Here is a 13496-nt window from a genome sequence, read left to right on the forward strand (position 1 = left end):
CCCTAAGCTGAGACCGAGGGCTCGTTCTCAGCCAAAACAATATCATTTCATCCACGGTATGAGGCTCTTCGTTCCCTCTCGGGTCACTTCCTCGGTCACGACAGGTATGGCTACGGTTCTGGCGTCGCAACCCCGTCGAGGTGGACTGCACCGACAGCCATTCAGTCCTCTGGGTCTCGGCTATACCGAAACCTATTCGACTGGGGGGTAGCAACACCGCTGCCAGCCATACCCCTTCGTCTCCATCAAGTTTAACTTGGCGCAGCGAATTTCCAAGTACCGTTTTACGAGTTTTCGTTGCCACTGGGAATAGACGGATCAGTCGTTACGCCGCTCGGTAAATGTTGTTCCCGAAGTGACTACTGTACCCTGTATAGCTGCGTTTCCTGGTCTCCATGGAACATGTCGGATAATCAATTTTGCAACGGGATTACAATTCGTTTGCGACGCTCCCCCGGAAACACCGGTGTATCGTTAATTAGCTGCGAATAGGTTTTACTTTTTCAATGCGATTCCATGCCATCGACAGATTTATTGCGATTCATCTGGATTATCCTTTCATGTAATTTCGTGAATTATTCAGTTGAGGGAAACCTTCGCTGTTTATGATAATGGTTACTTTTACTCCCTCTTTATTGTTAATGGAAAGTAATGAATTTGTGTCAAGAAATTAATGTGTAGTTTTTATATAGGAATATATACTAGTTTAGACAGAGTGACTTACATGATCTTTTATATCAATTTATGCAGCAACATATGTATCAAAAAAAGATACAAATTTTTAATTATTAATATCTTGCTTAGTCTATGTACTTCGAATGACAGAAGTTGGTATATGTAGTAGAAAAGACAAAAACTTATATTCACTGTATTTATGTGCAGTCCAATCAGGAGATTAAAAGGGTAGAAATATTTTCGTATTCAGTTACAAAGACACTTTGCGACACACAGTGAACATTTATAATAATTGGAAATGTCATTGCGAGCAATAAAAGAGGTGACAATAGTATTTTTGTCGACTTATTCTTTTTCCTCTCAAGAATGTCGTACTGATCGGATTCATCCTTTAGACATCGGAAGACCACTGACAATATGTTTGAGAGCGGAGCTCACCCTGCTCGTTCATCTGTAAAACAACTTAAGCGTTGCGTCTCATGGAAACTACCGACTTTTCTAACTTCCCACCACATTTTGTTCTACGTAATTTTATGAATCCCTTTTCTAGTTCTACTGTGACATTGTCATACTTATTTAATGAAAAAAGAGTTTACTTCATTACAACTAGGTCGAGTGTAAGTCAATATTAGAAGAAAACAAGTAGTATGAGTCAAAGCTGCGACCAACACTGTAGAAGAAGCCAATGAGAATTATTATTGAAGTATTAGATTGTGCCACTTTGTGTAAACGATTTTTATTTTTTTTCCTTTATTTAAAATTATATTATTACTTACACGAATTATTCGTGGTAACAATATATTCAAATTTCTTGTTTAGGTAAGTGTTGTATCATTTAATACATTTTAGAAGCATTAAGAGTTATTGTAATAAATTGCTTTCCGACAGCTTATTTATTTTAAATCAATTCCATTAATCAATGAAATATTATTATTTAAAATCTATTATTTAGTAGAAAACATGAAACTTTTCTGTTTATGGAGTACTGTGGCATGTATTTATTTCTTGATACTAAACGAATTCTTTTAAAATACATGAAACTTTGTGTAATAAAACAACCATTCTATTAAGAAAACTTTGTGGAACATATTGCAATTTTGTTTTCCTTGCCAAGGAGTTTCTTGTGCACGTGCTAAGTATGTGCTTCGCGATACACGGATATTGACAATCACTTGTGACTATAGCTCAGTAGGACGTAGCCGTGATATTTTTAGATACCATCGTGATAACGTGCAAGGTCAGTCCCTTTTTCTCCGGCTCCCTGATCAATGCAATAGTTTCTAAATATTTATCAGTCAGTAAAAGTATAATTCATTTTATGTCGTGTGGTTGGAGTGCAGCTGTTTTTGAATATCTGAATCAATAATGGCGCAATAGAATATGAATGACGTTCAATCGTTCTGTCCAAAACGGCGTCAGTTTTGTTTATAAACCCGCATATTTTTCTTTCCTGAATACTGCAAACGTGATGTATGCAAAACACGTTTTTAAGAAAAATATAACTACGCGTAAGATATTCCAAATAACATTCACCTATTATAAAATAACATTACCCTTTTACAAATTGTTTCACTCGTACTTGCATCTATTAATTAAAAGCTCTGAAATCAATTAATTTCTAATATAAATTGAAATACCCGCTGCCTCTATTAGAAATAATAATCATCAGTTATATCACTAAGAATACAGAAATATGATTCTGTGAATGTTATTCTTGTTAATGTTAATTATTTCAATTTCGTACTCAAATCTAAAAAATGACAGAACTAGCCAATGTTCATATTTCAAATTAACAAAAGGGAGTACTATCACTATCAACATATTACCCAGTTCATTAATTTTCTAATTTATCTTAGAAATGAAACGACTGATAGAAACTTCACGGAACTCGATCCAATCAGTGTACGATATTTTCACCCACAAACCAGTCAAAAACAATATCCAATTGCTCAAGTGCCGAAAATAGACGGCTCCGAACTCATCACCCGAAATGATTACCTTCAATGCTAGAATTTCCTCCGAATTATTCGGCACGGCGTAAAATGAATTAAAAAATCTGCCGAGGAATGCGAGAACGCGCAATGTTTAATTTGCGCGAAAATAACTCGTGCGAGACGAAAATAATATCCGAGTCGATGCATCGATTCAGCCTCGTGTCCGGACTTTATACCAATTAATACCAGCAATTGTCCGTGGAACGTAACAACGCTAACCGTTATTATGGTATAATATAGCAGACATTTACCGCGATCAACGCTCAACGTTCGGCGTTACTTACACACTGGCCAGCGGCCTGATTATTTTATAATCAAATTCGAATGTGTACGCGGACGTCGGTGAAGAATGGTCCCCCCGTTCGGGGCGACGAGCTGCTTCGATAAATTCGCCTCCCCCTCGCAAAGGGCCGTTGTCTATGGCGCGTGAAAGAGAAAGAGATTGAAACAAGCCGCAATCAGGTGGAAGGCGCGGAAAACGCGAAAACTTAATAGGAGCTGAATAAAGTGGCCTCGAAGCAGCTCGTTGGCAAGAGGCCGGCGACGGACGGGTGGGTGGCGGCAGTGGAAGGGTGAATATAGAAAGATGGGCTGGTAACCACCCCTGCAAGGTACCTACGTGGCATTCAGCGGCGCGAATGGTGGTGGCGCGGGTTGGCGCGCCAACTAAAATTGAATCTGCGGACGAAACTTCGGTAACCTCGTCAGGAAACCGAAGCTAAAGCCATCCATCGCCTCCGCTTTCGTCGTCGGCCTCTTTCCCGTCGGCGCAGCCATTGTCGACTTCTGTTCTATTTTCGAAAATTGCTGGCTCTTTCGTTTTGCCCTTCGTCTCGTCGGTGATCTTCGAACACTCGTTTTCTGATGTTCCAGAAATTAGGGACACTGAATTTTTCAAGTGTGAAATCATTGTTTTGTGAAGGGTGACTCGGGTAATTGTATAGGTCTCTAAATAAGTTTCAATTACGTGAGCATGGAGAGTTTTGCATGGTACAAGTCTACCTTGTACACTTTTTGAATATTATATTTAAGTGTATCGTATATTTGACGAATCAATACAAAATATGTTTTGCTATTCGGAGAATTAAATCTGGAAAAATTTGATTGGAAATGAAAATAATTCATCATTTGACATACGTGTGGTATTTTTATTGAGTTGCTTGGAAATGTGGAAAATATCGTGTTGCTTGAAATAATAATAACCACAAACAGGAAACCACATAGTTAGTTAATTTCTTATTTTAAAAAATCATTAAAATTGTTTTAATAATAACAAAACAGAATTTGATAGGTATGTTTAAAATTACAATATTTTGCATGTGCATTAGTAGATTATAAAAATACATTTACAAATTGCAATAGAAAGAATTGCACTTTCCTAGATTTTGGATCTATCAGAATCTACTTTACTTCTTTAATTAGAATATTGCACAGAAAGGGTGCTTGTGATTTATCTAGATAAACCTATTCAATAGCATTCCAAATCTCTCCCAGTGGTGCTTCCACAATAATCCCTTATTGTTAAGCCAAGATTTGCATACTTCGCGGTCAATGTAGTTCCATGGTAACTCGATTACAATCACAGCTTTGCGTTAGACATTCCATTAATACGCTCCCTCTACTCACTTAACAAGAGTCTTTAGCACTTTCTCATAAAGTCTGTTACAGATATCATTCTATTCATAAATATATCATCATTACACTGTTTTAAATACTATTTTAATCTATCACGTAGATATAATTGGCGACAAAGCTTCTTGTATCAACTTATCAGCATGATTAGCTTTGAAGCAATTTGAAACCATTTTCTCTAACATAATAGTTGACAAATACTGTAACATGATCGTGAGATCGTTAGCAAAGCGTGACATGACGTTTATTCAATAGAACGTCGTTGTACAAGTTGTACGATTACTTGTTCTCATAAACTTCAAATTTGAACTCGTCAGCTTACAATGGACCACTTCGATGCTGCTTTAACCCAGTTTCATCATTTTTGTTTGAGCAAAGGTGTTCACTTAACGGCCGTTTTGATACCACCTGACCTTCTAGACCTACTTCAGTTAAGCGTCGCTTAACCACTTTAACGTCATGTGTACCTATTCTCGTGATATCTAGTAAAATTTTAAATTTAAGTAAAAATTAAAGCAATCCTCTTTTCTTGATTTTATTTCTAATATTTTCAAACTCGATTTCCTCATCTTGTTTCAATCAAGAACTTCAGAATGTCACACATAAATAATTCCAAATCCTAACAAAGTTATTTACTAAAATATCTACCATCAGACACTCTCGTATCTATTATTTATATATTTTTTTAATTCACTTTGAATGTTACTAGTTCTTAATGATACAAATATCTAAATAGCATTGAACATTTTATTTAGCATAAGACCAGTAAGGTTATAGACTCATTCGAGTTTCGTTCCAGGAACCAATGAAATGACCGTTCACTGAAGGAAACTGTTCTCTATTGATTTCGTTGCAGACTTTAAGAACCATAGTCAGTGGTACATCGCTAGGATCGTTAATGCCACACTACACTTATAATATTGTACAAACTACTTTGTGTATAAATAATAGAATACGTTCTTACAGTTTGGAAGAGTTTGTTCAAGGACACAATTTTTTGAACAATTTCATTCCGCATGAAAACTCGTGGCAGCTTTGAATTTAACTTATAGTTACACTTAGTAGTTATATGTACAGGGCACTACAGGGTTCACTTAAATATTTTACCTCGATCAACGGTCTACGCACTGACTGTCTTTCAAAACATTTCTGCTCTCCCTTTGCTTGAAACATTCCATTACCATTTACTTTGTCTTATGTTTATAATGGATTACAGAATTTCACATCTAGAAATGCAACCTAGATTCTTGCTTGGATTGCTCACTGTTCTCTGATGCATTTTCACGCAAGTACATCGAGCCACCAGACAATGAAAAAGTTCTCGACCTTCCTCTCAATTCAATTTACGGATTACGACGTCCCTTGGATTGCATTTAAACGAATTTCGCGCGCTAATGGTCGTTTTTTCCGCTATTATAATGCACCTAGCAGGTAAAAGGGTTTACGAGCACTTACTGTTTAGCTGAGTCGTATCTATAAGCACGCTAGTACTTGCTCCAAATACTGAGATGGTGAGGAAGAACTTACTGAATGCTAGAGAAGAATGTGTTAAAAGAGTATTCAGAACGACGAAACCAATGGAAGCTAACTCTTAGCTGGAGATTTGAGGTCTTTTAGTTGCCATGAAATTTATGACTTACATTTTATAAATTAAATGAGTATATAAACGTAGCACTAGACTTGCAATTTTTGTTAAATCATATACGACAGAAACACTGTAGTATTTCTAAACTTGTAAGAAATATTAATACAGTCTGATGTTTATGTAAACTAGTGAGTATATTATTAAATCATGTGACATTCTTATAGTTATCAATACGTATTAGCACGAATAAATATGGAAAATATGAAAAAATTACGTGGCGGTGAACGTGTTGAATCACTTTTTATAATAAAGTCATAGTGACCCCAAATAATGGTAGCATCCTAACCAAGACTTAGCTCGAATCTCTAGCAAAAAACAATCTTAAAATACCAAAGAAGAAAAGAAACTTTCTATACCAGCCATATTACATGCTCTGAATCTAAGTTATCCCGTCAAACAGTAATAAAGTTCCTAAAAAATGTAAAGGGATGCCATCAAATGTGTAACAAGCACGAAGGGTGTAGTTTACACTTCCCTGACCTTCTACGCCACCTAATCCACGTAGGATTAATTTTTCAGATAACAGAATTAATTTTCTCAAAATGAAGCTGCTCTACCTTCTCCACCAAATACTCCCCCAGTTCTACATAATTGAGTGTTCTATTTCGCCACGTGGACAGTAACTTTATACCCATTACGTCTTCGTTACCTCAAACCAGTTGTTTGCCCTCGGCAGGTGGAACAGCAGGTGGAATAAAAAGGAATTCCAGTTCTCTAAGCAATGAACGTATTCGTAGCGTGAGCGGAACAGGGGTATGTACTCGAACGCGTTCGAGCATGAAAGACCGCAGAATGGGGGTGAAAAAGGGGCAGGCGAAGGAGGCGGCGAAGCTTCAAGTTCGCGTTTCGACGATTTCGTTCACGAAGAGGGGCCAGTATTTAATCGTTAAGTAATTAACGGGATTGATTCGCGGCGTAGTCCGATACGGGGCCGAATGCCGCGATGGCTGGTGGTCTTCGATAAATTCCATGCATCCACTTGCCTACGTAGCTAACGTGCATGCCACGCAGGTAGTATACGTGGCAAAGTGGCACGATGCCGGGACTTGCGCCCTTGTTACGCTCCCACGACACGTACACTTGCGATGTAACAGTAACTACAGTTAGTACGTGCTAAGTGTGCACGGCTAGGGATTGCCCTATTGGCAGCTCCACGTATTCCGCGCTCTGGATTACACATACGTGGATAAACATGCCTTCGAACATCGTCGCTCAACGCTCTAGCACTGACTTTTCCCCTCCGACGGGGGCTCTTCGGTTGAGCCCTCGCTGACATCGACGGACGCCCCATCCATCATTCGAGCTCGCTGCTATCGCGTTTCTATTTATTTGGAGAGCCAACGTAATGGAAAGTATTATAATTTTCTTTGTTCTGTAAGACGATAGGGGCTCGGTGTATGGAACTCAGGGGAGGAATCGATACCGAGCTTAAATTGATTTCGAGCGTGTTATTTAAGAAGCGATTCAAGTCTTCGAGGTGTTTGGAGAATGATGTAATTGTTCTGCAGGGGATGGGAATGAGATAGATTAACCTTTTGGATAGTGTGGAATGGAAGCTTTAGTGCGAGGATGGAAGCAAATTACCTGGGATATCAAGACACTCGTTTACGTGACACTCTTCAGAGGGACCTTGTGACCTTTTCCGCACGTTTTTAGAGCATCTTACACCATGTCTTCATGGATCTCGTTTTTTTACTTTGAACGTAATTCTTCGAATGAAATACTTGCTTGATAGTTTGGAAGTAAATAATTGTACTGTTAAAAAAGAATCATTTTAAGAATAATTCTATGAATCATAAACGTCTACAATTTTTCCAAATGGAAATTACAGAAATTAAATAGTGTCGACTTTCGAAAAAATATACGTTTTTTAAATTGTTTTAAACTGTTAAATCCTTGAAACGACCATAAAATTCATTTCACTGTTGGAAGAGTATTTAACCCTTAATTATTAACATGGAGTTAAAATGAAAGTTCTAAATACGTCACGTGTCGTTTCTATGTTACAATTAACATTGTATCAATTTTACAAGTATTTAATATCAATAGGTTTCAACTAAAGTCTTCATAATTTAAAATGTAGAGTCCATAGTTGATGGTTAACAACCATAAGATTGGAAAATTTAATTCTGGCAATGTATTTAATGTTAACAGTTATGTTATACTTTGAAGTTAGCTTTTACCCAATTCAATCTTTAAAATTATAATAATGCAATAAACCCTGTCATCTCAGTAAATGAGACTATATACTGAATCATGCGATTAAAATCAAAATAGTTTAACAGAAACCATTCACAAATTCTTCCCCATGTTGCTAGGTATCTTAATCTCATCTATCCCTAAAGACATCTCACAAGAAGACCCCTTCGTATCAATTCTCATCATCCCCCTACCACATTCTAAATCCGCAAAATAAATCTTCAGATCCTCAGCAGCTCGAAGGAACATTAACCAAATAAAGAATGAAGACGTCAGTCGAACTCCCCGATGTAAAATCAATACGGACGTGATTTGCGATTAGAGGCACTCTCGTAATCGCATCGACGAAATTGCTGCACTCGACTTACAGTAATAACGAGAGAATTGGAACAGCGGGCACGACAGTAAACACCGGTCGAAGAAAAGAACCGCCAGGGACATGTACTTCAGAGTAGGGTAGGCAACAGAGTCGTTTGAGCACTTTTTGAATTCCGCTTTGGAATGCTGTGTCTAGAACTTTTGCGCGTTCTTGTACGTTCGATAAGAGCGCACTCACCAGCTCCGTTTCGAAACTGAACAGCCTCGCGTACACGGGCTACAACGCTACTCGTAACAACGGTTTTCATTGTAACGCTGCTACAGTTGCTACGTGCTAAGTACGCGCAGTTAAGGGCTCCCTATCGCGATTCAGCCACTTCATGCTTCGGTTTACTCGAGAACGGGGAGCGTTGCTGGCGTCCCTGTACCGAATCAGTTTTTCGCGACGAACCTATCGAACATATCGTCGCTGGAGGCAGGATGATGAATAGATGAGAGTTGTTGAGATCGAACCTGGTTCTATTAAGCGAAATGTACAATTTCAGAAAAAAATGTCATCTACTTATTAATGGCTTCTTTAGTATCAGAGGGTGAGTAGAAACACTTCTTGGAGTTAAAATTGAGAAACGTTCCTTTCATTTCGTTGTATCCTTTCGATCAAAGTATACTTGCTAAGTATAGGTATATTGCATGTGGTGCAATTCTCAGATAGTTTCTAAGGATAGTTCTAGAATGTACAGGCTAGACAGTTTTGAACACTTCATGAGTATTTCCAAGAGGCTTTAGATGAAACTTTGAAAACCGAAAGTGATACTTCGTAAGATCGAACCCTGAGAAAGTAGACTTCAATCTTTAATAAGTACCTCAAGTAAAATCTGTTTGCACTTTCTAACTTTGTACTTAATGGAAGAATCATTTATTTATATTACAGAACTTTAATGAAACCATAGTGCTCATAGTCTATGAGCACGCAACGAGCAACTGTAAATCCACAGCGAAGAGGCATCATACTTCACAAACAGAAAAAAATGAGTCAAGATTTTCTCTAAACAATTCTCTCAACTGGAACTTGAATATCGAAATGGATACAAATTCTGTTCTCAACTTGGTACCATACCTGATCGTTGCTTTCTCAAAGATGGAGCACGAAGGAATAGTAAAGTTGCCCTCATCGAAATGAGAAGCTCGTGATCGTGCCCAATAAAGGCCACTTATACGACAGAACGCGACGTTTCGAACGGCGATACGCAGAACGTTAAAGTATGATGTAGGGGGATATTCGCTAGAAGAAAGATCCTGGCAGAAATGTCGTTCGAGTAGCGGCTACAAAGTCCTGGACGCACGCCAAGCTTTTTTTCCACGGCTTTGTTAGGCCGGCGGCCGAGTTATAAATTTTTAATTGAGCCTCAACGTTTCGTCAAGGCTCTCGGTAAATGTTCATTAGCCGAGTAATTACCGAGAAACAATTGCTTGGCCGTTGATTTTTCAGTGGGAATGGGTACGCGTGAAAACGAACGGTCACGGACGCGAATTGAGAAAAGTCGACACTCGTAATGGGGACGATTAACCCCTAATGCTTACAACCGTGACAGTTACTGCACTTCTTACAGGGAAGCCAAAAAAACTATGAGTTAAGGGGTTAATTCGTGGGGATCAGTGTTCTTACTTTTGCAAATATGTTCAGTGGGTATAGGTACAATAAACGGTTTGTGGACGAGTTGCGTTTAAATCAATCGATGCCTATCTACTTGCAAGAAAAGTAGTACGAAATAGTAGAACGAAAGGAAAGGAGTGGCAGAACTTTGGAACATAAATAGAGGAACGAAGACGAGACAAAAAGAGAGACAACGAAGGAGAATTTAGGATGTTAGGGCTTGAAAACAATGGAGGACAAAGAAGTAATAAATAGAGTATGACGTTTAGATACTGTAACAGTATAAAGTTACCCGAGGTAGCAATGAAAGGAAGATCATAAATAATAATAGTAATAAACTTTTGCTTAATATTCGTAAGAAGGTAATACGTATTTTATGGCTAGTGAAGTACTGAAATCAGGAAACAAAATTGCCATAGTTTCTGTAGGTGACAACTCGCTCCAAATCGAATGGCATAAAAATGACGGAATTCGTAGCCTTCAATACTCTACCAGGAAGAGGCACAAGACAGCATATCAAGGTAAATAAATACGTTTAAAGAAGACGAGAAGTTTATTTGGTACGTTTTCGCCTCGTAGCAATATGCCGACAGAAATTCTCGTGACATCACAAACACAAGGTCTGCTAGAGTTACTAAACTGCAAAATTAATTCGACGACTCTGTTTACACAGTGATAAGAACGTGCATCAAATGACGAACAAATACACCATAAACTTACAGGGCAAAGGAATTATAAAACATCATTCACTTACAACGTAAAGTATAATATAAGAATTAACAGACTCAATTCCATACATCTCTGATCTCTATCATCCAAAATTTCGCTTATCCACTGTACTAATGATAAGAACATTGCAAAATCTTGATCAGAATTCCAATTATAATTTTATCTCTTCAGAGATACAGAAATACAAGCAAAGATATAATAAATAAAAAATCATCGATCCAACTGTTCAATCAAAAATTAAAAAATCCCATCATACGTTTAAGTAATACACAATAAATAATGTTAAAACGAAAATCCAACTTCGATAAATTCATCCCTAAGTAGATTAATCACAGAAAAACTAATCCATCAAGAAGGCTAATCCAGAAATCTAATCCATTACAGAATTGTAATTTCTAACACAGTACTGAGCCGATTAACTAAAACCCAACCAAGGATTATTAATAATTCTTCAACAGACTGACCGTTCCAAACACACCGGTGTTCTCGCGACAGAGCCGTCCAAGTTTCCTTATCGGATCGATAGCAGCGTCGAAACATTATCCGGCGTACGGCTCGTTTCGCGCGAATACAATTATTTGATCGATGGGCATTAAGCGATTTAAAACAGCTCAGGCCGAGGTACCGGTTGCGTGGCATTTTAGCATGGGGATCTTAGCCTCGGCCGACGTATATCGTTCAGGGATTGACAGGGGCAACGGAGCATACTCGGCAGCACAATGTACCGGTTAAATTTATCTTAGAACGGCGGCCGAATGATAGTGTAAAGCTATAAATCTGTAGCATAAAGCGGGTACCTGATTTGTTGGCCGGTGTTGGCGTGTGGGTGAGCGTTGCTGCTGCGGTCAGCTTAGGCGGTTCTATCTTCTGCGGCATGCTGTGCGCGGGTATCGGGCCCGGGTTCGTCATGGTGGTCATCGTTGTGGGCATCATCAAGGTCGACATGGTCAGCATCTTGGCGGCTGTCGCGTATCGCCGTGGCGAGCTGTCTCCTTCGGGCCGATTTGTCACGTGACTGGGGAAGGATTACTCTTCCGGCCAGGCACCGAGCGAATTTTCCGCGACGTTACACCGGCCCGGTGTCTGCGTTTGATCGAGGAGAGAAAGAGAGAAAGAGAGAGAGAGAGGGGGAGAGAAGGGAAAAAAGCACGTCGCTGGACAGACGAGAGACGGTCGCGTGATTGAAAACGTGTGCAGTGCGCGCGGGACCTGGATCGATGGGATGACAGTGATCGCAGCCACCCGTGGATCAATCGGTGACGTTAATATTTCCCGAGCGTGACATCACTCGATCAGTAATATTTTAAACTCAACTGGCACGCTGTCGTCTGTCGTCTCGATCGGATCGAGGAGTCACTGCATGTTACCGTCTGCGATTGTCTCTATCGCGATGTCATTAAGATCGCGGCGGCTCTTCTCACCCGCGATCATCACTTTACATCGTCGCCCGTACCCTAGTCGCGTGCACCGATATCTCTTGACATTTGTTTCCTCCGCGATCTTCTCTCCGCTTTCCCTCGAGTTTACCAACCGCCGAAACTTTCCCAGCTGCCTCGGCTCGGTCTTGTCCGTTTTACTTTCCAGGAACGGATATCGTTACGAGCTTAGTTTCGAATTAAACGACCAACATGCCGAACCTTTCTGCGATATTTCCTGATCTCTCGCCCGATCTGTACCATGGATAACACCGATCCACCGTAACGTAACGACCGCACCGTTTCCGTACCGATCACACGTGTTCCTCGAACTCCTCTCGACTGTTTCTTCCTCTTCTTCGTCGACTTCTTCCTCGTTTCCCTTCTTCTTCCAGCGAACCACCAACAAAACTCGCCCCCTCGATCTATCCGTCACTCACAAAGTTTCCTTCTTACTGCTTCGAATCTCTTTCCTGTTTTCGCACTTGCACTTATCGCTCGCCGAATTTCCTACGTTTCTCTGCGTCAGTTTTCAAGCGCCAACGCGACGAGCACGTAGTGGCGTGCGGACGCACGCGGTTCTACGTACGGCGCGGTCACACAGCAACGGAACGACGCGACGATTAGTAAGGTTGACACTCAACTGGTCTGCGACGAGGAGAAACGTCATCGAGCCGAGCGGGCCTCGATTGGTGCATGGGCACAGGTGTTTGTCGCGGGGCGCGCGAGAGAGAGCTGTCAGGCAAACAGCAGCGACGACGGGCAGCGTCGACGACGACTAGAACGACGGCGACGACGTTCTCTACGCTCTCCACGCTGCGCGCGTTACGTCACGTCCGGCCGAGCGTAGAGTCGGAACTCGTCTGGCGGGGAGAGCGCGAAGAGACGCCTGCCTTTGCCTGCCTGCCAGCCTGCCAGCCCTGGACGCCCGCCGTCGCGACGCCCAGAGGCGCCGGCGTTCCCGAGCGTCCGCGAAATCGCACGAGTTAAGACGCGAGCCAGCAGTCGCTCGCTCGCCGCCAAGCCGAAAGGGTTGCTCCATGCATCATCCCTTCGAATTATTCACGATCCCCTAACATTATTATTTTTTATTTTCTCTTGTCTGGATTGATTATTTTTTTTGCGAGGGAAAATTGTGCGAATTGGTTGGATTATTGTTTGAATGTTATGTTTATGGTCTACTATAGTGACACGATTTTTATTCCTACAGGACTTTTTAAATATTTAATAATTTA

The 13496-nt window shown here is 40.3% G+C and overlaps 1 protein-coding gene across 5 annotated transcripts in view; it reads right to left on the reverse strand.

Annotated features, from left to right (window-relative positions):
* Positions 1-13496, reverse strand: part of LOC143186203 (nucleolysin TIAR) — a 588750-nt gene that overhangs the window by 245131 nt on the left and 330123 nt on the right. Inside the window, exon 1 of one of the 5 annotated variants that reach the window (XM_076389725.1) lies at positions 11644-11828. The exons of the other annotated variants lie outside the window; for them this stretch is intronic. Within the exon in view, the coding sequence (XP_076245840.1) occupies positions 11644-11800 (157 nt within the window). The 5' untranslated portion in view covers positions 11801-11828. Of the gene's footprint in view, positions 1-11643; positions 11829-13496 lie in introns of those variants that run through there. 5 annotated transcript variants of the gene reach the window in all.

The sequence above is a fragment of the Calliopsis andreniformis genome, chromosome 12, assembly GCF_051401765.1.
Source record: "Calliopsis andreniformis isolate RMS-2024a chromosome 12, iyCalAndr_principal, whole genome shotgun sequence".
In the NCBI taxonomy this organism is placed as follows: domain Eukaryota; kingdom Metazoa; phylum Arthropoda; class Insecta; order Hymenoptera; family Andrenidae; genus Calliopsis; species Calliopsis andreniformis.